Here is a 25,768-nt window from a genome sequence, read left to right as displayed (position 1 = left end):
CTTCCTTCCTTCCCCCCACCCTTCCTTCCTTCCCCCCACCCTTCCTTCCTTCCCCCCACCCTTCCTTCCTTCCCCCCACCCTTCCTTCCTTCCCCCCACCCTTCCTTCCTTCCCCCCACCCTTCCTTCCTTCCCCCCACCCTTCCTTCCTTCCCCCCACCCTTCCTTCCTTCCCCCCACCCTTCCTTCCTTCCCCCCACCCTTCCTTCCTTCCCCCCACCCTTCCTTCCTTCCCCCCACCCTTCCTTCCTTCCCCCCACCCTTCCTTCCTTCCCCCCACCCTTCCTTCCTTCCCCCCACCCTTCCTTCCTTCCCCCCACCCTTCCTTCCTTCCCCCCACCCTTCCTTCCTTCCCCCCACCCTTCCTTCCTTCCCCCCACCCTTCCTTCCTTCCCCCCACCCTTCCTTCCTTCCCCCCACCCTTCCTTCCCCCCACCCTTCCTTCCTTCCCCCCACCCTTCCTTCCTTCCCCCCACCCTTCCTTCCTTCCCCCCACCCTTCCTTCCTCCCCACCCAGCCCTTCCTTCATTCCCCACTTCCTTCCTTCCTCCCCCCTTTCCTTCCTCCCTTCCTCCTCCCTTCTTTCCTTCCTTTCTTGCTTCCTCCCCCCCTTGCTTCCCCCCCCTTCCTTCCTCCCCTCTTTCCTTCCTCCTTTCCTCCTCCCTTCTTTCCTTCCTTTCTTCCTCCTCCCTCCCTCCCTCCCTCCCTCCCTCCCTCCCTCCCTCCCTCCCTCCCTCCCTCCCTCCCTTCCTTCCTTCCTTCCTTCCTTCCTTCCTTCCTTCCTTCCTTCCTTCCTTCCTCCCTTCCTTTCCCCCCCTTCCTTTCCCCCCTTCCTTTCCCCCCTTCCTTCCTTTCTCCTTCCTTCCTTTCTTCCCCCCCCTTTCCTCCCCACCCAGCCCTCCCTCCCTCCTTTCCTCCCTCCCCCCTTTCCTCCCTCCCCCTTTCCTTCCTTCCTTCCTCCCCCCCCCCCCCCTTCTTTCCTCCCCACCCAGCCCCCTCTTCCTTCCCCCTTCCTTCCTCCCCACCCGGCCCTCCCCTAATACGTGGCGCGGCGTCATCGTGGTGCCGCACAATGACGCCAGCGCTCCGCACACCACGTTCCTCGTGGTGCCGTTTCTGGCCCCCTCAGGCAGTGAATTGGCCGCGGTGTAGGCCCGTTTGCGTCGTTGTGGAACGCGACGGCATTCACAACGGCGCGGGCACTTGGTCCGCGCCGAAGCGAATCGCCCCTGAAATGCACGCTTTCCTCCTCGAGAAATTGTCCCCTGAACCTCAAATTGCAAGGGAAGGATGATGATTGCTTTCGGCACTCTGAAGAAATCGAAGCTTTCCAAAAGATATTGAAAGTTTGGCAATTGCGAGTGCAAAGCCGAAACTACTACATGTTTCCCACACTGCTACGACACATTGAAGAAAATAGCATTGGTAAGGAAACTATAAATGGATTGGCGAGCCTTATTGAGTTGCATTTGGCTGCCCTGATCGACAATTTTGGTCGCTACTTTCCAGAGGAGAAGTTTAAGATTCTGAGAGAGAGAGAGGAGGTGGGTGAAAAATCCCTTTGAGTTTGAGACCCCAGAATCAGTTCTTAACTTGCAGCTGATTCCAAAAGAAGAAATTGAGTTTGTGCGTCTCAGCTGTGACAGCATATTAAACACACGGCACAAGTCAATGAGGCTGTCAGCATTCTGGAGTAGCATCTCTGATGAGTATCCGGAGCTGAGTAAAACAAGCATTTTGTTGCTCATGTTCTTCACAATGACCTACATGTGCGAGGTTGGATTTTCCGTCCTCACAAAGATGAAGACGCCACAAAGGAACCGGCTGAATCCTTCACCCGATATGCGCATAGCCCTCTCTTCCTGTGAACCTGATTGAAGTGAGATCATGAGGACCAAGTAGGCTCACCTCTCGCATTAACGGTAAGAGAAAATGGTGGGTCGCGGGGGTCAGCCGGGTTGGATCCCGAAGGTTGGCCAGTTGGTAAAAAAGGGTCCCCGGTAAAAAGTTTGAAGAACACTGAACTATGTGGCTGCGTCTGGTGAAACCTTTCCCATAAGTTTCCAACCTCTCTTTGGCCCTCACTGGATTTCATCCTAATTTAGGAATATTCCCTCCACACCTAACTCCTCCTAACTCCTAACCACTCAATCACCTCTCTTGCCCCAGTATTCACTGACATTATTAATGACGTTCCACAGGCACCAGTTTCCTCCCCATAAAAAACTGCCATTGCCACTCTCTTAACAATCCTACAGTTAGCCCCTCCATCCTCTCTCAATTACTCCACTGGCTTTGTCTTGCTACTCAATTTTTTTTTGTAAAATATTTTTATTCTCCATTTTCACATTTTCTTCAGAATTTACACCCCACCAACAAGCAGTAAACGGTAACAAATACAAAGTCAATCCCCTTATCAACAACAACGATCCCATCCTCCCACCACCCCAAACCACGGCCCACCTGAGAATATAAGCATCAAATAAAACAAACCCTCCCACGGTGGGAAAAACAAAGGCAAAAAAAAAATAAAAAATCAGGAATCGCCTATGGTCACCATTGATCAATAGAGGCCCCCCCCCCCCCCCCCCCCCCCCCCCCCCCCCCCCGACACTCAATGCCATCCAATCCCCGAAAGAGTACTGTAAATGACACCCATGAATTGTAAACCCCACCCCTCCCCGACTCCTCCCCTCCACTTCCTCTTATAAAACTCCTCCCCCCCAACCTGATTGTGATGTTGCCACTTCGCTTTATGTACATTGTTCCCATAATCCCATGCCTATCCTTTACAGGCTGGCTTCTTTCCTGCCCACAGCACTGAGGCTAAATTTGTTAAAGTTAATACCCAGTGTCACCTAGCCAAGGAATGAAGAAATTCCCAAGAAGAGAGTGATGATGAAGATGCAGTACTGTCACACTCGCAGCACTGTTGGCGTATTCACACCACATGAAGTGGTACAAGAATGCACTTCTCACCACTTTCTCAAGGGCATTTCAGGACAGTCAATAAATGCTGTTTTGCCAGTGATGCTCACATCCCAAGAATGAACAATTTAAAAAAAAAGCCTGCCAGATACTGGCACTGTTAATTTCTTGGAGGATAGATTCAAAACAGGTTGTGAGAGGCAATGTGTTTGCAGTCAGTGGTACCCTTGCACCATTGGGAAGCATGAAATCTCCTCTGAAGCATGTGTTGTCTCTGCCTGATGGTCTTCAGCAAGAATGCAATGTTGTTAGTAGATCTCTTTGAACATAGAACATCAGCGATCTCCCTTATGTGATAGTGGACAGCAGGCTACAAGATGCTGCAATTATCTCCAGCTCCATCCGGGGAAGGTGTCATATGCGTAAAAGTTCAATGTCATGGTCATCTTCTCGGCCATTAGCAATATGGTCCTTGCCTTGCTCTGAGGTTTCCAGTTGTAGCTGCAACCAGTGACAGATTTCACCGAGGATTCCCTTATTGAAGTGCAGATGTCTAACATTGATCCTTGCTGACATTCGGGGCAGAATTAATCTCCTTGAACACCCTGGACAAATATATCCTCCGAATATGTCCTCCGGCTGAGAACACTTCTTTGCCTCCTTCCCCTTCAGCAGCTGTCCTCTTGTTTTTGCAGAATCCTTGAAGTCAACAAGAAGTGCTATACTAGCAACCACAACTTGGGAGAACCATAGAAATTACCAGCAACTCAGCTCCTCTTGAAGTAGTTGATTATGCTTTTAACTAGAGCTAGTGAGGGGACCTTCTTGCTGCTTAATGTGTTTTCAGCTGTGAGGTTAAAAGGTGTTGGCTGGAGGTGTTGAACTGCAAAATGGCACCGCTGGCATTAAATCAGCATTGTAAACTAGCACTGATTTGGCATAACCCTCCTTGTTTACATTCTTTTAGTGGACATTAGTTGTGCTAACACCCTCATCAAGAGACTGGCACAATTCACTGCAGGAGTCTCCACATGTCATTTTGATTCCCAAGCAGCCCAAGGAAAGGGTGCTACTGAGTAGATTCATGCCCGAAGTGTTTTAACTTATGACCTCATATCTTCTCCATCACAGAAACCAACTCACTTCCATACTATCACATATCTCTCCTACTACCTTAATGTATGTACTGTTGAAACCCACATCCATGCTTTGCTTTTCCAGTGCTCTCCTGGAACCCCCCCCCCCCCTTCCATAAACAAAGCTAATCCAAAACATTGCTGTTTATATCTTATTCCACGCAAAGTCCTCACCATTACTTAACATTTGAACGTATAGGTTAGGAGCAGGAGTAGGCCACTCAATCCTTTGAGCCTACTCCATCATTCAATATGATTGACTTAATTTTAACCTCAACTCCACATGCCCACCTACCTCCAATAACTTTTTACTCCCTTGCTTATCAAGATTCTATCTAGCTCTGCCTAAATAATATTCAAAGACCGTCTCCATTGTCTTTTGAGAAAGAGAGTTCCAAAGACGCACTACCCTCCTGAGAGAAAGCAAATCTTCTTGTCTGTGTTAAATGGATGACCCCTTATTTTTAAAACAATGACCATAGTTCTAGATTCTCTCACAAGAGGAAATTTCTCCGCATCCACCCTGCCACGACGCCGTAGGATTTTATATGTTTTAATCAAGTGGCCACTTACTCTTACCAGTGCCTCTACATTTGAATTAGAACATCTCTACTTTCGTATTCAGTTCCCTTCGCAATCAACGATAACATTTTATTAGCTTTTCTAATTACTTGCTCTGCCTGCATACCAACCACGTGCGAGTCACACACGAGGACACCCAGATCCCTCTGCATCTCCAAGCTCTGCAATCTCTCACCATTTAGATAATGTGCTTCGTCATTATTCTTACTGCCAAAATAGACTATTTCACAATTTCCCACATTATGCTCCATTTGTCAGATCTTTGCCCACTCCCTTAACCCATCCTTTTTTGTAGCCTTCATGTGCCGTCTTCACAATTTAATTTCCTATCCATTTTTGTGCCATCAGCAAATTTAGCAACTATGCCTTTGGTCCCCTCATCCAATTCATTTATATAAATTGTAAAAAGTTGAGGCCCTAGCATTGAACCCTGTGGCACATCACTCGTTGCATTTTGCCAACCAGCAAATTACCCATTTATGCCTATACTCTGCTGCCTGTTAGCTAGCCACTCTTCTTTCCATGCCAATACATCATGACCATTTATTTTCTGCAATAACGTTTACATACATCTTATCAAATGCCTTCTGGAAATCTTAAGTACAGTAATTTAAATTCACTGGATCAGCACGTTACTTCTTCAAAGAACTCCCAATAAATTAGTTAAACACATTTTCCCTCTCAAAACAACATTGACTCTGTCAATTTACCTGAATTCTATCTGAGTACCTTGCTATAACATATTTAATTATAGCTGCTAGCATTTTCCCTCTAGCTGGCCTGTAATTTCCTGCTTTCCGCCTCCAATCCTTTTTGAATGAAAGATTTACATTTGCTATTTTTTAATCTAATGGAATCTTTCCCAAGTTGAGGGAAATTTAAGAAAATTAAAACCAACACATCAACTATCTCACTAGCTCTCCTTTTAAGACCCTTGGATGAAGTCTACCATGACCGGGGGCGGGGAGGGGGTTCAGTACCACTTCCCTCTTCCATTTCCTGAATTGATATCTGCATCTGGCCTCACTGACTTACTTTGGCTCCTATTCCCCCTCGAATCTAACGTTCTGAGCCAATAACTGCTTCAAACCTTTGATCCACGCACCCCTTCCTCCCACGCAGGTACTTTGCCAAGGTTCAATGCTCTGAAATTTGTTACCTCTATTCCTTAATTCTATCTTTTTCCTTATCACACTCCTTAACATCCACTTGTTCAACCAAGCTTTTGGTCCTTTTCGTAATGTATTTTTCTTTGGCAGGAAACATTTCTTTTCATTAGACCACTGAAGTGCCTTGGCACATTTTTCTGTGTTAAAGGTGATATTTATGTATCTGTATATATTTACAATATTATAAAACTATAATAACATTTTATATCTACATTTCTCTTTCAATAGGAATACGATACGGTTAAGGGAGAGCTAATTGAGATCAATTTGACCATCGTTGACAAAGCTATTCAAGTGATACGCAGTGCCTTAGCTAATCAGATTGACTGGACAGAAATTGGGAGCATTGTCAAAGAAGCACAGGAACAAGATGATGCTGTAGCTTGTTCCATAAAAGAGCTGAAGCTAAACACCAATCATATCACAATGTTGTTGAAGTAAGCTTTTTACTTTTATCAATGTAAGCTCTTAATCTAAGAAATATAGTTGAAGATATATTTCCAAGATCACAAAATTCCCAAGATGTATTTTTAAGAGGATTTTAACACACAAAATAGTACAAACATTTATTAGTTCGCAATTCTAAAAAGAATAATAGCCAGATTGCAGATCTACCGGCTGTTCATAAGGCGGGATATTCTGGTCCCATGCTGGCCCATGGGTTTTCCGGCGATGAGGGGTTCAGTCCCGCTGGCGGGCCCCTCTTTGTCTTCCTTTATCTTATTCAAATTTATGGTAAATTGGGAGATAATAGTACAATAAATACCTGATTGATGTGTATCTGGTTGTTCAAATTCCCAAGATGAATGACTCTTTGCACGCTGATAATTTATGGGATTGACAAAATACTTGCATTTATATGAGAAAAGCAAGTGTTTGAGCTGTTTGCAAAATTATTTTTTGAGATTTTGCAGTAAACATATAAATATATGTGACTATAACACTGAAGTTCAGATTTGTTGTATGAAGTAAGTTATTTTATAATGAGCCTTAATTTCATTAGAATGCAATAAAATGTCTCACTGGCAATGTAAGTACACGCTATCATGATGTGGAGATGACGGCATTGGACTGGGGTGTGCCCACCCCAGTCCAATGCCGTCATCTCCACATCATGATCATCCTCCAAAGCCTCTCCAGTTACCCAGCCGGATGGAACTACTCACGCTTGGTTCCATTGTTATCTATCGTATCGTAACCAGAGAACCCCACGCAATGCTTTCGCATCCTTTCCCTGTGTGGTTACTTTTTGTGTCCCTGTGGGAATTTGAACCTGATTAAAATTTAGGCTGCTGGTAAATTTAGGTTATTTAATTTTGTATCTCAAATTCATAATTTCTGTGAGTCTCGCTGAGCTGACTGACCGGATACAATCAAGTGAACCTTTAAATGGTCTGCCAAATTTTCTATCCCGCTGGCTACGATTCCCGTGGTGGGCAGGGCTGGAAAATTTACCTCGGTGTCTTGGTTATTCTTCCCATCTTATTGCTATATCTCTCTCCTCATTCCTCATATCAATTTCAAGGAGAGGAAAGTTGGATGGTTTGGGAATATGACTTATTCTTTCATCGGAAGTGAGGGTTACTGACAAGACTAGCATTTGTTGCCCATCCTTAATTGCCCTTGAGAACCCACCACTTTCTTGAACTGCTGCAATTCATGTGGTGTAGGCACACTCCAGGTGCTGGTAGGGAGGAATTTCCAAGATTTTGATCCAGCATCAGTGAAGGAACAGCTACATATATCCAAGTCAGGATGATGTGTGACTTGGAGGGGAACTCTCAGATATTGGTGTTCCTCTGCACCTGCTGGCCCAATGGATTATTGTGGCGTCTGGTGTCAGTAACTACTATGGAGTATATAATTTTAATTCTGCATTCTGTTTAGAAACCCATACGTAACTGATGATGAAGGTCAGGAAGATGTAGTTGATCTGGATGAAGATGCTCAAAATGAACAACCAACAGGCAAGAAGAAAAAGGACAAAAAGAAACAGCAGAAGAAAATGTTACAAAAAAACAAACCAGTGTTAGTGGATGTGGATCTTGGTCTCTCTGCGTATGCTAATGCAAAAAAGTAGGTATTCATCGAGAAAATCTAAATTACCTGTGATACGTTCTCCTAAATTGGTTATAAACACAGTTGTTTTAACTTTCAATTTAAAATTTGAATTTATATTATATTCCAATGTACAATATATCTAATATCTTTTTTAAAAATGTTTTTATTATCCTTTTTCACATTTTATCCCACCCACCCTAAATCAGCCCCCAATTTTAAATACAAATCACCAAAGAAAAAGAATCAGGAATCCACCATCAGCCCACACATAGTCACCAATAACTTATACATCCCCCCCCCACCCTTGTTCGATGTCATCCAATTCTTGAAAATGCATGATAAACAAAGCCCATGAGGTGTGAAACCCTGCCATCCTTCCCACCCTCTAGAACACCTCACACCACAATCCCTCCTCCATACCCTCCCCCAACTCTTCCTCCCATTCAACTTAATCCCCCCCAGCAATACATTATCTTTCTCACAATCACCCCAAAAATTGCCGACACCACCCGCTTCTCCATTCTACCTGTCATCAGTACCTCTTCCAACTGTGTAGGGGCGGTGCCGCCAGAATCCTCTGTACCTCCTTCCTAGCAAAATCTCTAAACATCTCCCCCTGCCCCAATCCATCCTTTAATACTCTTAACTCCCATCCCCGTAAGCTTCCATCCCACCTCTCTGGCTCAAATCTATGATACCTCCGAATCGGCATTTCCTTTGACGCCGCCCACAACCTAAAGTGCTGGCGCAACTGCCTCCAGATCTTCAACGTCGCCACCACCACCTAATATTTCCCCGGGGCCATCGGGAACGGAGCTGTTGCCAACAACCTCAACCCCAACCCATGCACAGACTCTCCTCCATTCTAACCTACTGGGAGGCCCCCCCCCCCCCCCCCCCCCCCCCCCCCCTCCGCCCGCCCGCTCGCTCCTCACCTTCTAATATATCCAACCTTTAAGCCATATTGGACAACATGATTTTCTAATTAAATCATTTATCGATTGTTATTGAAATCACTGGCGTGTAGAATATTTTGTGATTAATGAGATTTCCGTATGTGAAAGAACATCTGTAACTTGTCATTAATGGTGAGCTGGTCTCTTTCATTTCAGCATGAAGAAAGTTATAAAACTTTGACTCGTGCTTTGAGGATTGTAGAACGCTGCACCATAGACTAACTGAATATTTCACACTTTTGAAGTGTAAAGCTTGAATTTACACATTTTGAAGTGCTCCCATATACATTAAATTACTAAGAATCCCCAAATTTACATAAATTTGTCTTCTGCCTCAAAAGTTCTTATGGATCAATCAATTTTACTAGCAGAGATAAACTGTAATTTGTCAGGACTCTGCCAACGATGCTCAAATTGTTGACAAAAATTAAATGAGGATGACTTGGTCTCTAGTCTCTGCTCGCTACCATCTCAGTTTCCAAGCTAAGACTAATGCATCGTCAGCCTGACCCCGTGTATTACCATTGAATTACCGCTGTGCTACTAATTTGTATTTAAATAGGGCGGCATGGTGGCAGTGGTTAGCACTGCTACCTCATAGCGCCGAGAACCCGGGTTCGATCTCTGGGTCACTGTCCTCACCCCCACAACCAAAAGATGTGCAGGGTAGCTGGATTGGCCACACTAAATTTCCCCTTAATTTAAAAAATTGTTTTTAAATAAGCAGATTTCACAATAGCTGAACATGTGGTTAATGTAGTTATAATAGTTGAAGAATACAGTAATAAAAAGAGCCCTCCCGTAATGAAAAAGGGAAAATACAAAAGTTGGTTCAAATTATTCTAATGCCAGTTGTTCTGGGATTTAATTGCAGGTGACGGTTAATATGTTAACTATGTTGTAAGTGTTTTATTTTTTAATTATATTTTGGTGCAGATACTATGATCACAAAAGACATGCAGCAAAGAAGGAAAAGAAAACAGTTGAAGCTGCAGAAAAGGTAGAAAATATTCAACATTGAAAGATAAGCGTTATCATTGAAGAATGGTGCATAGGCTGCACATGTGGTGCTGCCTGACCTGGAAATTGGTGTACGTCTGTCTGGTACCACTTTGAATTTCTTCCTCATTGTGTTTCAAGCAGTAATGTGATCAGCAAGAAGCGGAACCATGCAAATAAATTCCTCTTGTGATTTTTGGAAAGTCAACACTGTTTCTCTCCCCTCTCCCCTTTTTTATGGTTTGGATTTTACTGGGCTATACATCCCCTGTGGTTCAGGGGCTGGCGATCTGTCCCCAAGCTTCTACCAATTTTGGACTGCCATATAGTGCAAGGGAGTGACCTCGTGTTAACTTCAGTTCTGATTTTGTTCTCTTTCTGTATAGAATAAGAAAATAAATTGGGGTTAAGAATAGAGATTTTATTTTTAATCCTGTCCTCTGTGTGATTAGTGTCAGAGAATTAAATTTTTACTTCAATTAAGGGTCAGTTGTTTACCCCTTGATTGTTCTATAAACATCTTGCTCCTTTTTTAAATATTAGGATAATGTGCGGTAACCTCTTGATTTCAGGAACCGCTTCAATGTTTATGGAGCTCTTTAAATAAAGATTGCCCAGAACCTTGTCTATATCTTTTAATTCTGGATTCTAGGATGTAGATTCTGCGTTGGAATTTATTTGTTTCAATTTCATTATTCTAACTCATTACTTTTAAATAAATTTAGAGTACCCAATAATTTTCCAATTAAGGGGCAATCATCGTGGCCAATCCACCTCCCCTGCACATCTTTGGGTTGTGGGGGTGAAACCCAAGCAGACTCGGGGAGAATGTGCAAACTCCACACAGACAGTGACCCAGGGTGGGGATCGAACCTGGGTCCCATGTGCTGTGAGGCAGCAGTGCTAACCACTGCACCACCATGGCCGTCCCTTATTCTAACTCATTATAAACTGATACCTACCTGTTTCAAAATGACTTAATCAGTTAAGTTTTTTAAAAACCACCTTAAATCATTTTTTACTAATAATTTATTTTAAATTTTATTTGTCTTTAGGCATTTAAATCAGCAGAAAAGAAGACAAAAAGAACACTAAAAGAAGTTCAAACAGTTATTACAATTCAGAAGGCCCGAAAAGTATATTGGTAAGTTGTGTGGTATGTATTGTATACATGTAAAATGAGAACCTGCTGAATTGGACTGATATGCCTCTGAATGCTATTTCAGTATTTGATAATTCACTTATTAAATGGGTTAGAGTAAAAATACCTGGTCGGATTAAGACAGACTGGGAATATCACCAACCTGATTGATACAATTGACTGAGAGTGAGTGATTGATTTTAGTAAATTAAGCAAGAAAATGAAATTACATTTGTGATTAAAACAAGTGAACTAAAAAGTTAAATGCATTTCATATTTGGATTTTCAGGTTGTTGCGATGCATTTAAAAAAAAGAGGATGTGGGATGGCATCTATATTTTCCCCCCCACAGCCACGTCCTGATCTTCACAGTGCTATGACTGGGAGGGTCCGGTATGTCTTAACAGGGAGGGGAGAGTGATAAAAGTCAATACGCCAGTGAAGCATGAGGGATGATTGTGAAATGATGATGAGAAACTGAATGGATTCCTAGTTTGCAACTTAATATTGGCATTAAACCCAGGTTCAATCCCGGCCCTGGGTCACTGTCCGTGTGGAGTTTGCACATTCTCCCTGTGTCATGTGGGTCTCGCCCCACAACCCACAAATGTGCAGGGTCGGTGGATTGGCCACACTAAATTGTCCCTTAATTGGGAAAAAATAATTGGTACTTAATCAAAAAAAATGTATTTGCATTAAACATTTAGCAATATTGGCATTAAACATTCTCGCTTGAGCGCAACACGTCCAGTAGATCGCGCCCATAGAATCCCAACAGTGCAGAAGGAGGCCATTCAGGCTATCAAGTCTGTACTGACCCTCCGAAACAGCATGCTACCTATGCCATTCCCACCACACTATCCCTCTAATCCCGTAACCCCACCTAAATGTTGGGCATTAAGAGGAAATTTAGCTAGGCCAATCCACCTAACCACATCTTTGGACTGTGGGAGGAAACCGGTGCACCCGGGGAAAACATGCAAACTCCACACAGTCACCCAAGGTTGGATTGAACCCAGCTCCCTGGTGCTCTGAGGCACCAGTGCTAACCACTATACCACCCGTGCTGCCCTTGGTTGGATTGGATGTCTTTTTTGTAAACAGGGCATATCTGGGCAATTCTTCACATTGTCAGGTGGATGCCAGTGTTCCAGTTGTGGCAGAACAACCATATTAGGGGTGTGGCTAATTGTGGAGCACAGGCCTTCAGCACTACAGCCTGGATGTTGTCACAGTGCCATCAGCGCTTTCTTAATGACACATGAAGTGAAGCAAATTGTCTGAAGACTATCATTATCTGTGGCTCATTTTAAAGACTTCAAACAGGTGACTGGCACCTGTATTGTTTCACCGTTATCCAATCTAATAACAGTGGCCTCAATTTTGTAGGACTTGTCACGGAACTTCAAGAAAGCTGCCCACAATAATAATAATCTTTATTGTCACAAGTAGGTTTACATAACACGGCAGTGAAGTTACTGTGAAAAGCCCCTAGTCGCTACATTTTGGCACCTGTTCGCGTACACAGAGAGAGAATTCAGAATTCCAATTCACCGAACAGCACGTCTTTCGGGACTTGTGGGAGGAAACCCACGTAGACACAGGGAGAATGTGCAGACTCCACAGTGATACAAGCCGGGAATCGAACCAGGGACCCTGGAGCTGTGAAGCAACAGTGCTACCCACTGTGCTACACTGCCACTGTGGCATGGATTTCCCTCTTCCCAATGTCAATTTACAAATGGTGCTAAATCAAGAGGACCCTCAGGAATCCACCAACAACTTGATACCATCAAACAGGCTAAACAGTGAATCACATTGAAGTATGCTTACAGACAGTAAACTAGAAAGTAAAATGCAATGACATTTTCAAGTTTGATGAAAATTTCCAGAGGGAAACAAATGGTTGGAATGCACACATGGGATTAATCTAGAACCTGAAATATTTCTTTTGAAAATAAATATTTTAACTATGTGAACTTTAATAGAAACATTTGATATTTCAAAAGTATGAGATTAGCTTTTCAGGGCCAAGGTGCTATTTCTGGTGTGATTACGGACTTAATATGCTATTAAAAACCCAGCCAAAGCTTATTCAATACGATGCCACCTATTCAGGTTGTTTATGGAGAGACTAACATCTTTGAAGGCCAAGATTTTGGTGATTTCTACTTGATTACAGTTTGGGGAGACTGCATTCTGGCACTGATCTAGGCATTGCCTAGATCAGCCTCCTCGGTCACATCTGAGAACATGTACCAAAATTGGGAGAGCTGACTACAGACTAGTCAAGCAACAGCCTGACCTAATCATACCTTACAGCCAATATACCAGATGCCTACATTACCATCCCTTGGTATGTCTTGTGGAACCCTAGATCCAGCAGATTTGGCAGCACAGTGGTATACATTCGGGAAGCAGTGGCCCGGGGAGACTTCAATGCAACTCCAGATCCCACAAAATCTCACGGTATCAGGTCAAACATGAGCAAAGAAACCTCTTGCTGATTACACTCTCCTGCCCTTCCTCGGCTGAATAAGAATGCTTTTTTTTTAAACTGCGATCTATTCTAGGTCTCGTATGTTTTTTTAAATTGACTACTGGATATGAACTATCAGGTTTTGCCAATTTCTACAAATATTCTAATGTATGTTGGAAGGTATATTTAACTTCTATGACTGAAACATTATCTTTATAAATTTGTAGTGAATCTTTTGAACTCGGGGATGTATAAGATTTGCTATTCGCTTTCCAATTTGCCTGTTATAATGGCTAGCTTGAAACTGAGAGAAAATTATTTTAATTTATCGTAGTTAATTATTAGTAGTTTGTTTTCTTTGATAGGTTTGAGAAATTCTTGTGGTTTATCAGCAGTGAAAACTACCTCGTAATAGCAGGTCGCGATCAGCAGCAAAATGAGTTGATTGTCAAACGATATCTTAAATCAGGTTTGCTTGTATTTCTTGTTTTCTTTCTCCAGAGATTATTGTTTTTTGCATCCACATTTATTAACACACAATTCTGAGTGGTTGATGCATGATGCAAAGGATAGGTTGTTTAAACTGTCCCCAAACATCTTCTAGAAAAGAGGAGTCCTTGAGTTACACGTCAAGCTCATTCATCCAGTAAATTACTTCTACCAAGCCATCTAATTTTGAATAGTGTTCCTGTCTCTGTTACATAGCTCCGCAAATTATCAGACACTGAATGGGTAATAATAATAATCACTTATTGTCACAAGTAGGCTTCAATGAAGTTACTGTGAAAAGACCCTAGTTGCCACATTGCGGTGTCTAATCGGGGAACCGGTACGCGAATTGAACCCGTGCTGCTGGCATTGTTCTGCATAACAAGCCAGCTGTTTAGCCCACTGTGCTAAACCAGCCCCAGTGGTGATGCTTTTCTTGGCATAACTAAGTTTACATCTCACCAACTCCCATTATGGTAGTTGGTATTGCTTGGCGGAAATAACAAATGTTTATTAATGTTGTGAATCATTGCAAATAGTTTCAACATGAGCATTACCAAACCAAATTTGACAACGAGCCACAGATAATGATACTGGAAGAGAGGGCAGAACGGTGGAGCAGTGGTTAGCACTGCTGCCTCACGGCTCCGAGGTCCCAGGTTAGATCACGGCCCTGGGTTACTGTTCATGTGGAGTTTGCACATTCTCCCCGTGTCTGCGTGGGTTTCACCCCCACAACCCAAAGGTGTGCAGGGTGGGTGGATTGGCCACGTTAAAATAGTTCCTTAATTGGAAAAAATGAATTGGGTACTCTAAATTTTTTTATTTTTTTAAATGATACTGGAAGAGATGGTCACAGAAATTTAAAGTGCACACAAGATTTAAAATAGATTCTAATTGCAGTTAACAAAGAACACTGAAAACAAATTCAGTTTTAAAAGCTTCAAGTATATGCAGGGTGGAAGATGTGAGGTTGGTTAGGAGACCATTAGTGTCCACAAAGGAGTGTTTTGCAGGAGGGGCGAGAGGCAGAAAGGTTTGCAGAAGAATTCCAGAGCTTCGGACCAAGAAAGCTGTGGTCATGGTGTCCAATGGTGGGCCAGACGGACTCTGCAATGAGCCAGATGTCTGAATTGGAGGAAATCCGAGACCTAGGAGGGCTGTAGGCTAGATGTTAGAGAATGTGGGGGGCAAACCATGGGAAGATTTGTAAATCAGGTTGAGAATTTTAAAATTTCAGTGATGCTGAACAGGCACAGGTCAGCGATGAGTGAATAGAAATTGGTGCAATTTAGGATACTGGCATCAGTAAGCTCAAATATATGTAGTCGGGTCTAAAGGTAATAAGGCATGGTTGTGGGTTTGAGCAGCAGAGGAGTTATGGCAGGGACAGAGACAGACAATACTACGTAGTTGGAAGTAGCTGTCTTGGTTAGAGAGCGGTTATGGGGTTGGAAGCTCATCTTGGGTTAAAATAGCTCAATCTCGGATAGTGGCCAGGGGGAATAATGGCAAGCTAAAGTAGTAATATAGGTTTTCCTGACCCATTTATACTGTTATGATCTGGTTGGGACCAGTAGCTTTTTGTTGAAAGTATACAAAGTTTGAAGTCTCCGTTATCCACTACAAGTATAAATCCACAAAATTCTGTAGTTTTAAACATACAAAATAAACTGCCCTACAAACCCTAACTGCCTGGAGCCTGAGCACAGCAAAGCTCTTTCAGTACCAACCTTCTTCCCATGCTGTAGCCCGCGCGGACACTGGAGGAACGAACAGACTCCACACAGTGGCCCGGCTGAGAGTCGAACCTGGGCCCTTGGTGCTGTGGGGCAACGGTGCTGACATGCTACCCGTATACAGGTTGCGCTAAACAATTAGCCAAGACTCACTTACCTCCTTGTTATGATCCAGCAGATATTAATTGCTGCGCAAACCAAATTTCAACGGGAAACTTGACCCATGTATCATAACCCTTTTGTATTATATTCAGAAAATTCAGAAGCCACAAATTCCAGTAATACTTTGGGGACTCTTAAATATTAAATTAAAATAGGGAGGTGGCATTGTCACTGGACTAGTAAACCAGAGACCGAGGGTAATGCCTTGGGGACCCAGGTTCAAATCCCGCCATTGCTCTTAACTGCCCTTGGGGGCAAGTACAAAATGCTACCACAACGTGCAATGCCCACACAGCATGAATGAATAAAAAAAAGCTAAGCACACAAGATTACAGTTACACAGTTAAAATGCCCTGCACAAAGCTTCCCCCAAAAGAGCCTCAATTGGTTAGACACAGATAAACGCCCTCTGGACAAAACTAAATTCTATTATTATTACCACTAGTAAATGAAAGATAATTGCAATTGATTTATATTATGATAGAAATTGCTGACAGTGATTCTGCCATTATCAACTTTGTTTAATGCGAATGTAAGTATTTAATAACTGCCGTAGTATGTACAAGTCTTTTATAACATCTCGTCATTGGAACAGAGAAGCCAATTCAACCTGTTGAATATGTTCTGCTATTCCATTAGATTATGGCCAATCTTGGATCTCGGTTCCATTTATCCACCGTTGCTTCATTTGCCTTCAACCCCATATATTAAAAAAATATTATTTTTCAATCTTGAAAGTTTCAATCAACTCAGCATCCACAATCTTTCCAGAGAAAGAGTCCCAGATTTACCTTCCACTTTGTGTACAAAAGTACTTCCCGATTTCACTCTTTATAGCTCTAATTTTAAAATTATCCTCCCCTGTTTTTGATACCTTTTTTTATAAAATTCTTCCTTGGAATGTGTTTTCACTGACAAGACCATCCTTAATTGCCCTTGAACTCAGTGGCTTGCTTGGCCATTTCAGAGGTCAATTAAGAGTTAACCACATTGCTGTGGATCTGAAGTTGCATGTAGGCCAGGCCAGGTAAAGACGACAAATTTCCTTCACTAAAGGATAGTAGTGAACCAGATGTCTGTTTAGAACAATTGATATAGTTGTCTTGATCACCAGGACACTGAGCTTTATATTCCTGATTTATTTATTGAAATGGGCTGGTTTAGCACAGGGTTAAATAGGTGGCTTTTAAAGCAGACCCAGGCAGGCCAGCAGCACGGTTCAATTCCCGTACCAGCCTCCCCGAACAGGCGCCGGAATGTGGCGGCGAGGGGCGTTTCGCAGTAACTTCATTTGAAGCCTACTTGTGACAATAAGTGATTTTCCCATTCATTTCCTAAAGGGACGATCCTTTAAAACAGATGAGGAGGAATTTCTTCAGCCAGAGGCTGGTGAATCTATGGAACTCTTTGCTGTAGAAGGCTATGGAGGCCAAATCATTAAGTGTCTTCAAGACCGAGATAGATAGGGCCTTGATTAATAAGGGAATCAGGCAGTGGTTTTGGGACCGCTCTTGGTAAGGGCCTTCAATGAGACAAAGGAGTTGGGAGTGCTCCACCCCCCCGGACTTCACAGGCGTCGATCTCCTTCATTTTAAAGCGGGATAAGGACCCAGAAAACTATGGGTCGTAAAGGCCGATCTCCCTGTTAAATGTGGATGCCAAATTATTGGTGAAGATCCTGGCCACAAGGATCGAAGACTGCATCCCAGGGGTAATTGAGGAGGACCAGATGGGGTTTGCGACCAACATTAGGAGGTTGCTTAATGTAATTATGATGCCTCCAGAGGGACGCGAGGTTGAGGTGAGGGTGGCCATGGATGCAGAGAAGGCCTTTAATCGGGTGAAGTGAGGATACTTATGGGAGGTCCTGGGGCAGTTTGGGCAGGGATTTATAGACTGTGCCTGGTTGCTATACCAGCCACCGGTGGTGAGTGTGCGGACGAATCGGGTGAGATCAGACTACTTCAGGTTACACCAGGGACAAGGCAGGGATGTCCACTTTCCCCTTGGCTGTAGCGCCATTGGCATTGAGAGCGTCGAGGGTCTGGCAGGGGATAGTACAGGGGTTGGGGGGGGGGGTGTTGGAGCACAAGGTCTCGCTTGAAACTGACGATCTACTTCTGTACATATCTGACCCGCTGGTGGGGATTGGAGGGATTATGGGGATATTAGAGAATTTGGCTGGTTTTCGGGATACAAATTGAATATGGGTAATAGTGAGGTCTTTGCGATTCAGGCGAGGGGGCAGGAGAAGAGATTGGATGAGGTACTGCTCAAGGTGGTTGGAGGGAGCTTTCGGTATTTGGGTGTCCAGGTGACACGGGAGTGGGAACAGCTGGATAAACTGAATTTGGGTTGGTTGGTAGATCAGATGAGGGGGGACTTTCTGAGGTGGGATGTGTTCCTGTTGTCATTGGCGGGGCGGGTTCAGACGATTAAAATGACAGTTCTCACGAGGTTTTTGCTGGTTTTTCAGAGTCTCCCAATTTTTATCCCCAAGGCGTTCTTCAATAAAGTGAATGCCGAGATCTCAGGTTATGTTTGGGCGGGCAAAACCCCACGGGTGAAGGTGCTGCTGGGGGTGGGGTGGTGGGGGGTTCGGAGATGGCGGCAGGTAGGGATCGAGAGATTTGAGGATCACTTTATTGATGAGGGTTTCCCGAGTCTGGAGGACCTGGAGGAGGAGTTTGAGTTGACCGGGGGAATGGGTTCCGGTATCTACAGGTGAGCGATTTTGTGCAGAGGCAGCTTTCGACCTTCCCACGCCTGCCGCACCGGGGACTGCAGGATAAGGTGGTGTCGAGAACATGAGTAGGAGAGGGGAAGGCCTCCGAGATCTTTCAGGAACTGATGGAGTGGGAGGGAGCCCCGAAATTGCAGCACGGTAGCATTGTGGATAGCACAAATGCTTCACAGCTCCAGGGTCCCAGGTTCGATTCCGGCTTGGGTCACTGTCTGTGCGGAGTCTGCATATCCTCCCCGTGTGGGCGTGTGTTTCCTCCGGGTGCTCCGGTTTCCTCCCACAGTCCAAAGATGTGCAGGTTAGGTGGATTGGCCATGATAAATTGCCCTTAGTGTCCAAAATTGCCCTTAGTGTTGGGTGGGGTTACTGGGTTATGGGGATAGGGTGGAGGTGTTGATCTTGGGTAGGGTGCTCTTTCCAAGAGCCGGTGCAGACTCGATGGGCCGAATGGCCTCCTTCTGCACTGTAAATTCTATGAAAATGGGAGGTGAAGAAAAAGTGGGAAGAGCTGGGTGGGGAGTTGGAGGCCGGGCTATGGGAGGAGACCCTGAGGAGAGTAAATGCATCGTCGTCGTGCACCAGGTTGAACCTTATACAGTTTAAGATGGTCCACAGGGCACACATGACTGTGGCCCGGATGAGCAGGGTTCTATTTTTTTTTGTAAAATTAGTGTATCCAATTCATTTTTTCCAATTAAGGGGCAATTTAGCGTGGCCAATCCACCTACGCTGCTACACCTTTGGCTTGTGGGGACGAAACCCAGGCAAACACGGGTAGAATGTTCAAACTCCACACGGACAGTGACCCGGGAACGTGGGACCTCAGCATCGTGAGGCAGCAGTGCTAACCACTGCGCTAACATGCTGCCAGTGAGCAGGTTCTTTGAGGAGGTGGAGGATAGGTGTGGGCGCTGTGCCAACTATGTCATATGTTTTGCGCGTGTCCGAGGCTGAGGGGTTTCTGGCAGGGGTTTGCTGACATCATGTCCGAAGTCTTCCAAGTGAGGATGGTGCCGAGTCCAGAGGTGGTGTGTCGCAAGATCCGGGAGCCCAGGAGGTGAGAGAGGCCGACGTCCTGGCCTTTGCCTCCCTGGTGGGCCCAGAGACGGATCTTACCAGGATGGAGGGGCTCGGAATCCCTGAAGTCGGGGATATGGGTTAGCGACATGGCGGGGTTTCTCAGACTTGAGAAAATTAAATTCGCTTTGAGGGGTTCGTTGCAGGGGTTTGCTCGGAGGTGGCAGCCGTTCATCGACTTCTTTGAGGAAAAAATAAGCTGTCAGCGGTGGTGGGGGGATTGAAAATTGTTTAAATTATAAATGCCTCAATAAAATATTTTCTAAAAAAATAAGGGAATCTAGGGTTATAGGGGGAAGGCAGGAGAGTGGGGGTGAGAAAAATATCAGCCATGATTGAATGGTGGAGCAGACTCGATTGGGCCAAGTGGCCTAATTCTGTTCCTAATGGCTTATGGTTTCATACATGGGGATTGACTGTAGAACTGAAGCAATGCTTTCTCATTTTTGTATTTCAACTGCTTGAGAAGGAGCTCTTTCTCTCCATACCATCTCCTCTGAAAGCATTGACTGCTTGTTCAGATGTGATAATCTGTACCTACTGTGATTTCCACAGGCTTGTGTTCTAGGAAATTAAATGTGATCCTGTCTCCAAGTTTTCTGAGAAATCTGTACAATCCTGTATACGTCAACTGATTGTACAGATTTCCTTTCATTTGTAACCTTCCGCTACTTGTCTGCAGTTATTATTCTTGTGAGCCAAAATGCTAAGTATTGGTGAATTGTTCAGATCCAAAGTACAGTCGAACTAAGCGTCATTCATGTAATATACACCCATGTATATACTCCATTGGCATTCATTGAATAGTAATCATCTGGGACTGTTAAACATTTTCACCCTTTCCTGTACCTAGGAATACTGAGGCACTGCTTTTTATGGTGATTCTTTTTCATCATAATGACATTTTGATTGCTGTTTTCTAGGTGATCTTTATGTACATGCTGACCTCCATGGTGCCACCAGCTGTGTCATCAAGAACCAAAAAGGTCAATTCATTTATTATTCAATGTTGCAACTGATTTTTCTGCTACATTTTTGTCACAAAGCCTTATTGAAATTATTCTTTACATATAGGGGAGCCAATTCCTCCGCGTACATTGACAGAAGCTGGTACAATGGCAGTTTGTTACAGTGCTGCATGGGATGCACGTGTAATTACTAGTGCGTGGTGGGTCTATCATAATCAGGTAATCAGCCACAATGGAGTTTTTATTTTGCAGTGTTATATTGCTGCGATCCCCAGATCAGTCATTAAAAATCAAAGTTAACTTTTTGAGTACAATAGAAAGAAAATAACTTTCACTTTAATGGTTCCTTTCGCAACCGTAGAACATCCCACAATGGGCTACAGCCAGTGAATTACGCTAGAAGTGTAGACATTGTTGGAATGTAGGAAATGCAGCATCCAATATGCATGCAGTAGGATGAGATAACCTTTTTAGTAATATTGCTGAAGGCATAAATATTACCAAAGCATTGGGGAGAACGCTTCTGCTTGTCTTCAAATCAAGATCTTTTTTATATTCACTTATGACGGGGGGTTTAATGTCTCACCCGATAGACGATACCTCGGCAGTTCCCACAGTATTTAAATCTCTGGACTGGGGCTAAAACCCATAACCTTCTGACTTGAGCAAGATTGTGACCACACGTGAGACACGGCTGACCCAGTGCTTTAAGTATTGTGGGGCAGTTTCTTTTTCACCGTCTGGTCCGTAATCTGACGGAGCTGATTGTCTACCTATTGAAACCAATGGGATAAAAATTTAATTCCCTCTGCCACAATACGGCCTAGGTGATGAAGAAGAAAATTTACCATTTATTTTTTTTTTAAATAATTTTTATTGAAAATTTTTTTTACATGAAGATATATTACCCCAACTAACTATAGAATATTACAAAATATTCCCTCTTAAAAAATATCCCCCCCCCCGCCCGAACTCGCGCGTGCGTTGTCCCTCCCCCCTAAAATTTACCATTTATGTCTGAAGATGTTTAATTTATCAAAATAAGATTTATTTGATAATGTATTCTGCGGAAAACAACCACCTAAAAATTATTTTTACATTTTTATTTTTTAAATTCTGCAGTAGTCCTGGCTAAGCTAGGAATTTTGTAGTGTGGGGCCAGAAATCAATAATCAAAATTAGGGCGTGAAAAGATAAAATTGTATGATCGTGCTACAGGTATTTATTGGTTATGGTTTGTGTTTCAGATCTTTATTTAAAATTTAAAATCTTAAAAGCATTTCCCCTTTCCCTCTGGAGACTGTACCACACGTCATTCCCAGCAGAGAGCATCAGCATATGCTTGGCTGCACTATGATCTGTCCACTAGAAGGTGCAGCAGAATTACTTGTGCTCTCATATTTCCTCTGTATAGCTAAGTGCCTGGATTCTGCTTGGCATTTTCTACAGCAGAATAGCAATGATCGGTAATTCATTGTTTGGGTAATTGGAGGCATGAACTGGTGTCCTATCAGTTTATCGTTCAATGGTGGCCACAGCAATAGCTGTTTATCTTTTACTTTCCTCTCCAAAGGCTCTTTTGTGGCTTCAGTTTCTTATTTAAAAACAGATTTATTTGTATTTTCATTTTTATTTAGAGCTGATTTGGTGGGAGGGAGGAAAAGTTTGTTTGGGCCATACATTTGATCCCTGGCTCACAAGAACACTACGACATGGCCAACCCCAAGATAAATGAGATTAGACAAGAATGTCTGTTGTTTCAAGTTCTTACCCTCATGAGGTAATGCCAATTCTTCACCTGGTACCTGGCTTGGTTAACATCAGGAATCAATTCAAAGTGCAAATATTTATTGCTACTCTGTGGTGCAGTTAAAAATTTTAAAAGGCTATGATTCTCCATAAATAACTTAAAGGCCAGTTTACCAGATTTGTGAAAGGAAATGCACAGTGATGACTGTGAAATAATTTCCTGGTGACCGTGTGTGTCATCAGTAGTTGCTAAAACTTGGGAAGACTGTTCAAAAGTAACGTAATGTAAGTCTACACTGCAATGTACCTGTCTGAGTTTGAGGCGAGCATAAATGATATTTTTCTAGATGGTTTAAGTTGGCAATCTGGGAAGTTCCAAAAATTGTGTGGCTGAGCTGCCCAAACTTCTCCTTCAAGAAATGAAAATTAACTTTATTTGATTTTACTTTTGTATCCTTTGTAGCTTTTCCTTCTAGTACATTTCTTTGCTCCTGATCAATGCTACTGTACGTATCGTGTGGTGATGTTTTACCCCAGTCTTTCATGGTGACTAAAATAAATTCCCTCCATCCTATTAGCCGAGCCGTTACTGCTGCAACTGCACTCATTTGCCTGGGAGCTCATCCCAAAGTGTGGGTGTTCTGCTGCTTCCTCCATGGCTCTCTGCACCAATTGGTATTACCACATTGGTCTGCAATTTTTATTTACAGCTATTTAAAAATAAATGTGAAAAAGATGTTCTTAAATTTGTCATCTTTAAACCTTCAGGTATCAAAAACAGCACCTACAGGAGAATACCTGACTACAGGAAGTTTCATGATCAGGGGTAAGTAGAATGTTGCTGACATTGATTGGTTGTTTGGTAATTTGATTTTTTAAAATCACTTTTACGTTATTTCTATTACTTCAGATTTTCAACCATTTGAGGTGTTGCACCACAGTGGAACTACAAGTCATATTTTTATATATAAATCTTAAACTGTATAAAAAAAAGCTTTTAAAAAAGCTATTGATCCCCTCCCCATGTGTAGCCATTTGAAGATAGAAGCCTAGGTAGATTGTGCATTATTTTGATTTAGCTAAAATAACATAATTCATTATCAACAGGTTTTAAGATAATTTTAATATAACATAACAAGTTGTATTTTTTTCTGTTAAATCTGATATTCTGTTGAGTAAAGTTTTGCAGGTGCTTTATTGCTTTTACAGCATTTATTTGATCTCCCAAATGTTATTTCATTTTCTAGGTAAAAAAAACTACCTTCCACCTTCTTATCTTATGATGGGATTTGGTTTTTTGTTTAAGGTAATGTATGAATATTTTCTAGAAATGTGGTGTGAAATAATCTAGTATAGTTAGGCCCCTTAACCATATTTTTGGCATCTATACTTGTTACGATACCCTGAGCTATTGCATGGTCAATTCGAGCCCCACGGGTCCCAGAGTCCCAACACAAAGCAGGGTAGCACGGTAGCACAAGTGATTAGCATTGTGGTTTCACAGTGCCATGGTCCCAGGTTCGATTCCCTGATCAGTCACTGTGCAGAGTCTGCACGTTCTCCTCGTGTCTGCGTGGGTTTCCTCCAGGTCCCCTGGTTTCCTCCCACAGTCCAAAGACGTGCAGGTTAGGTGGATTGGCCATTATAAATTTCCCTTAGTGACCAAAAAAGGTTAGATGGGGTTATTGGGTTACAGGGATGGGGTGGAAGTGAGGGCTTAAGTGGGTCGGTGCAGACTCGATGGGCCGAATGGACCCCTTCTGCACTTTGTTCTACGGCTATATTCTACAAGCGAATTAACTCAAAATTCATATGTAGTTTCTGAGATCTTTGACCTGTGGCTGCTCCAATGACTTACAGGCACCAAATGGAGGGAATTTTAACTACACCAAATAAAACACAACAACTGTTTATAACAACAATAAAGATAAGGCATGCGATAATCACAATAGAATAATGGCCAGCTAATCTACTACTTCTCCCTTTTACCTTCCCACCCTCTACCTAAACACACACAAGGCATTCACATGCAGAGGGAGGGGGAGGAGAAACATAGTAGAAGATTAATGTGAGATGGAAGATAAGTGTCCTTGCTTCGGACATTGAAGTTGTTTTCCAGCTGACTGTCCCTTCAGGACATGGAGTGTTGAAACAACAGTTAAATGGCTAACGAGGGTCTTCTGGCTGAAAACTTAAGGCACACCTTCCAGGCTGTGGAATCCCCTCTGAGGAGTCACATTAACTTGTACAAACCTGAGCTTTTCCAACTCTACCAGAATACTTATCAGCCTCACTGCAATAAGACTGGAGTTCTCCACACGAGATTACAAGAAGGATTTTTTTAAACCACTGACCCTGCTCAGCTAGTGGCTGGATCGGATCCTTAAGATTACTTGTCTCCACACAAAATCAGCTCTCAGCTTGGAATTTTATTTTATTTTGTGTCCAGTTTCGATAGAATATTTTTTTAAATAAATGTTTTTTTATTGGATTTTCGAACAAAGTATATTTGCCACTATATACACAGGATATATATATAAATAGGCATCTGTTTGTGCCGGAGAGACAATTCCGGAGGGCAATCCTCGAATGGGTCTGGTGCCGGTGTTGCCCCTTGCTTCTCCTGGACATATTTTGCCGCCGTTGTCTTCTCGTGCACACTACCGCTTCAGCCGGCCCTCCCGTCTTCCACCTATATTCTCCTTTTGAAGGTGGCGTCAGTCAGTGCTGGTGTGAACCTATGGTTGTTGCAGAATGGAACTTTGTCAGACATTTTGGTCAGGCCAAATTGCTGCCGTAGTTGGTTCCAGGACTGGAGGGTGGCTATCACCACCGGGCTGCTGGAGTGTTTTTTGGGTGGGGATGGGAATACCGCCGTGGCGAGGGCCCGGAGTGAGGTCCCCTTACAGGAGGCCTCTTCCGCACGCACCCACTTGGCTTCTTGCTCCTTGATCCATCCCCTTATTCGCTCGGCTGTCACCGCCCAATGGTAGAATGTAGGTTTGGGAGGGCTAGCCTTACCGTTGATTTTGTTTTTTGTAAGACCTTCTTTGGGATCCTAGCATTCTTTCGATAGAATATTTGCCAGCTCGGGTGAGAAGAAACTAGAGCCTCTAACTGGGGTTTTTGAGAGAGATTTGCCCAGAGATTTACCCTCCTGAGAGAGATTCAAAAGGAGCTTTCTTCAGCTTTGTGTTTAAAATGAAACTAACTGCTTGGAAACATTCTCACAGGCTGTGCAGAGAGAAAGGTGTTTTCTTTAGGTCTTTAGTCATAGGCCATCAGGTAAGAGAGAGATAAAAGTAAATTACTGCAGATGCTGGAATCTGAAACCAGAGAGAAAATGCTGGAAAATCTCTGCAGGTCTGGCAGCATCTGTAGGGAGAGAAAA

At 43.3% G+C, this 25,768-nt stretch overlaps 1 protein-coding gene across 1 annotated transcript in view; it reads left to right on the top strand.

The window, feature by feature from the left end:
- The window catches only part of LOC119952888 (nuclear export mediator factor NEMF-like), a 114,461-nt gene that overhangs the window by 44,074 nt on the left and 44,619 nt on the right, over nt 1–25,768 (top strand). The window contains exons 13-21 of the mRNA XM_038776509.1: nt 6,043–6,251; nt 7,702–7,890; nt 9,768–9,831; nt 10,886–10,974; nt 13,816–13,919; nt 20,584–20,646; nt 20,735–20,847; nt 23,146–23,203; nt 23,625–23,683. Of these exons, the coding sequence (XP_038632437.1) occupies nt 6,043–6,251; nt 7,702–7,890; nt 9,768–9,831; nt 10,886–10,974; nt 13,816–13,919; nt 20,584–20,646; nt 20,735–20,847; nt 23,146–23,203; nt 23,625–23,683 (948 nt within the window). The remainder of the gene's footprint in view (nt 1–6,042; nt 6,252–7,701; nt 7,891–9,767; nt 9,832–10,885; nt 10,975–13,815; nt 13,920–20,583; nt 20,647–20,734; nt 20,848–23,145; nt 23,204–23,624; nt 23,684–25,768) is intronic.

This window comes from Scyliorhinus canicula, chromosome 2 (assembly GCF_902713615.1).
Source record: "Scyliorhinus canicula chromosome 2, sScyCan1.1, whole genome shotgun sequence".
NCBI classification, from domain to species: Eukaryota; Metazoa; Chordata; class Chondrichthyes; order Carcharhiniformes; family Scyliorhinidae; genus Scyliorhinus; species Scyliorhinus canicula.
The sequence above is the reverse complement of the archived record's forward strand: the minus strand, read 5'-3'. Positions and strand labels throughout refer to the sequence as shown.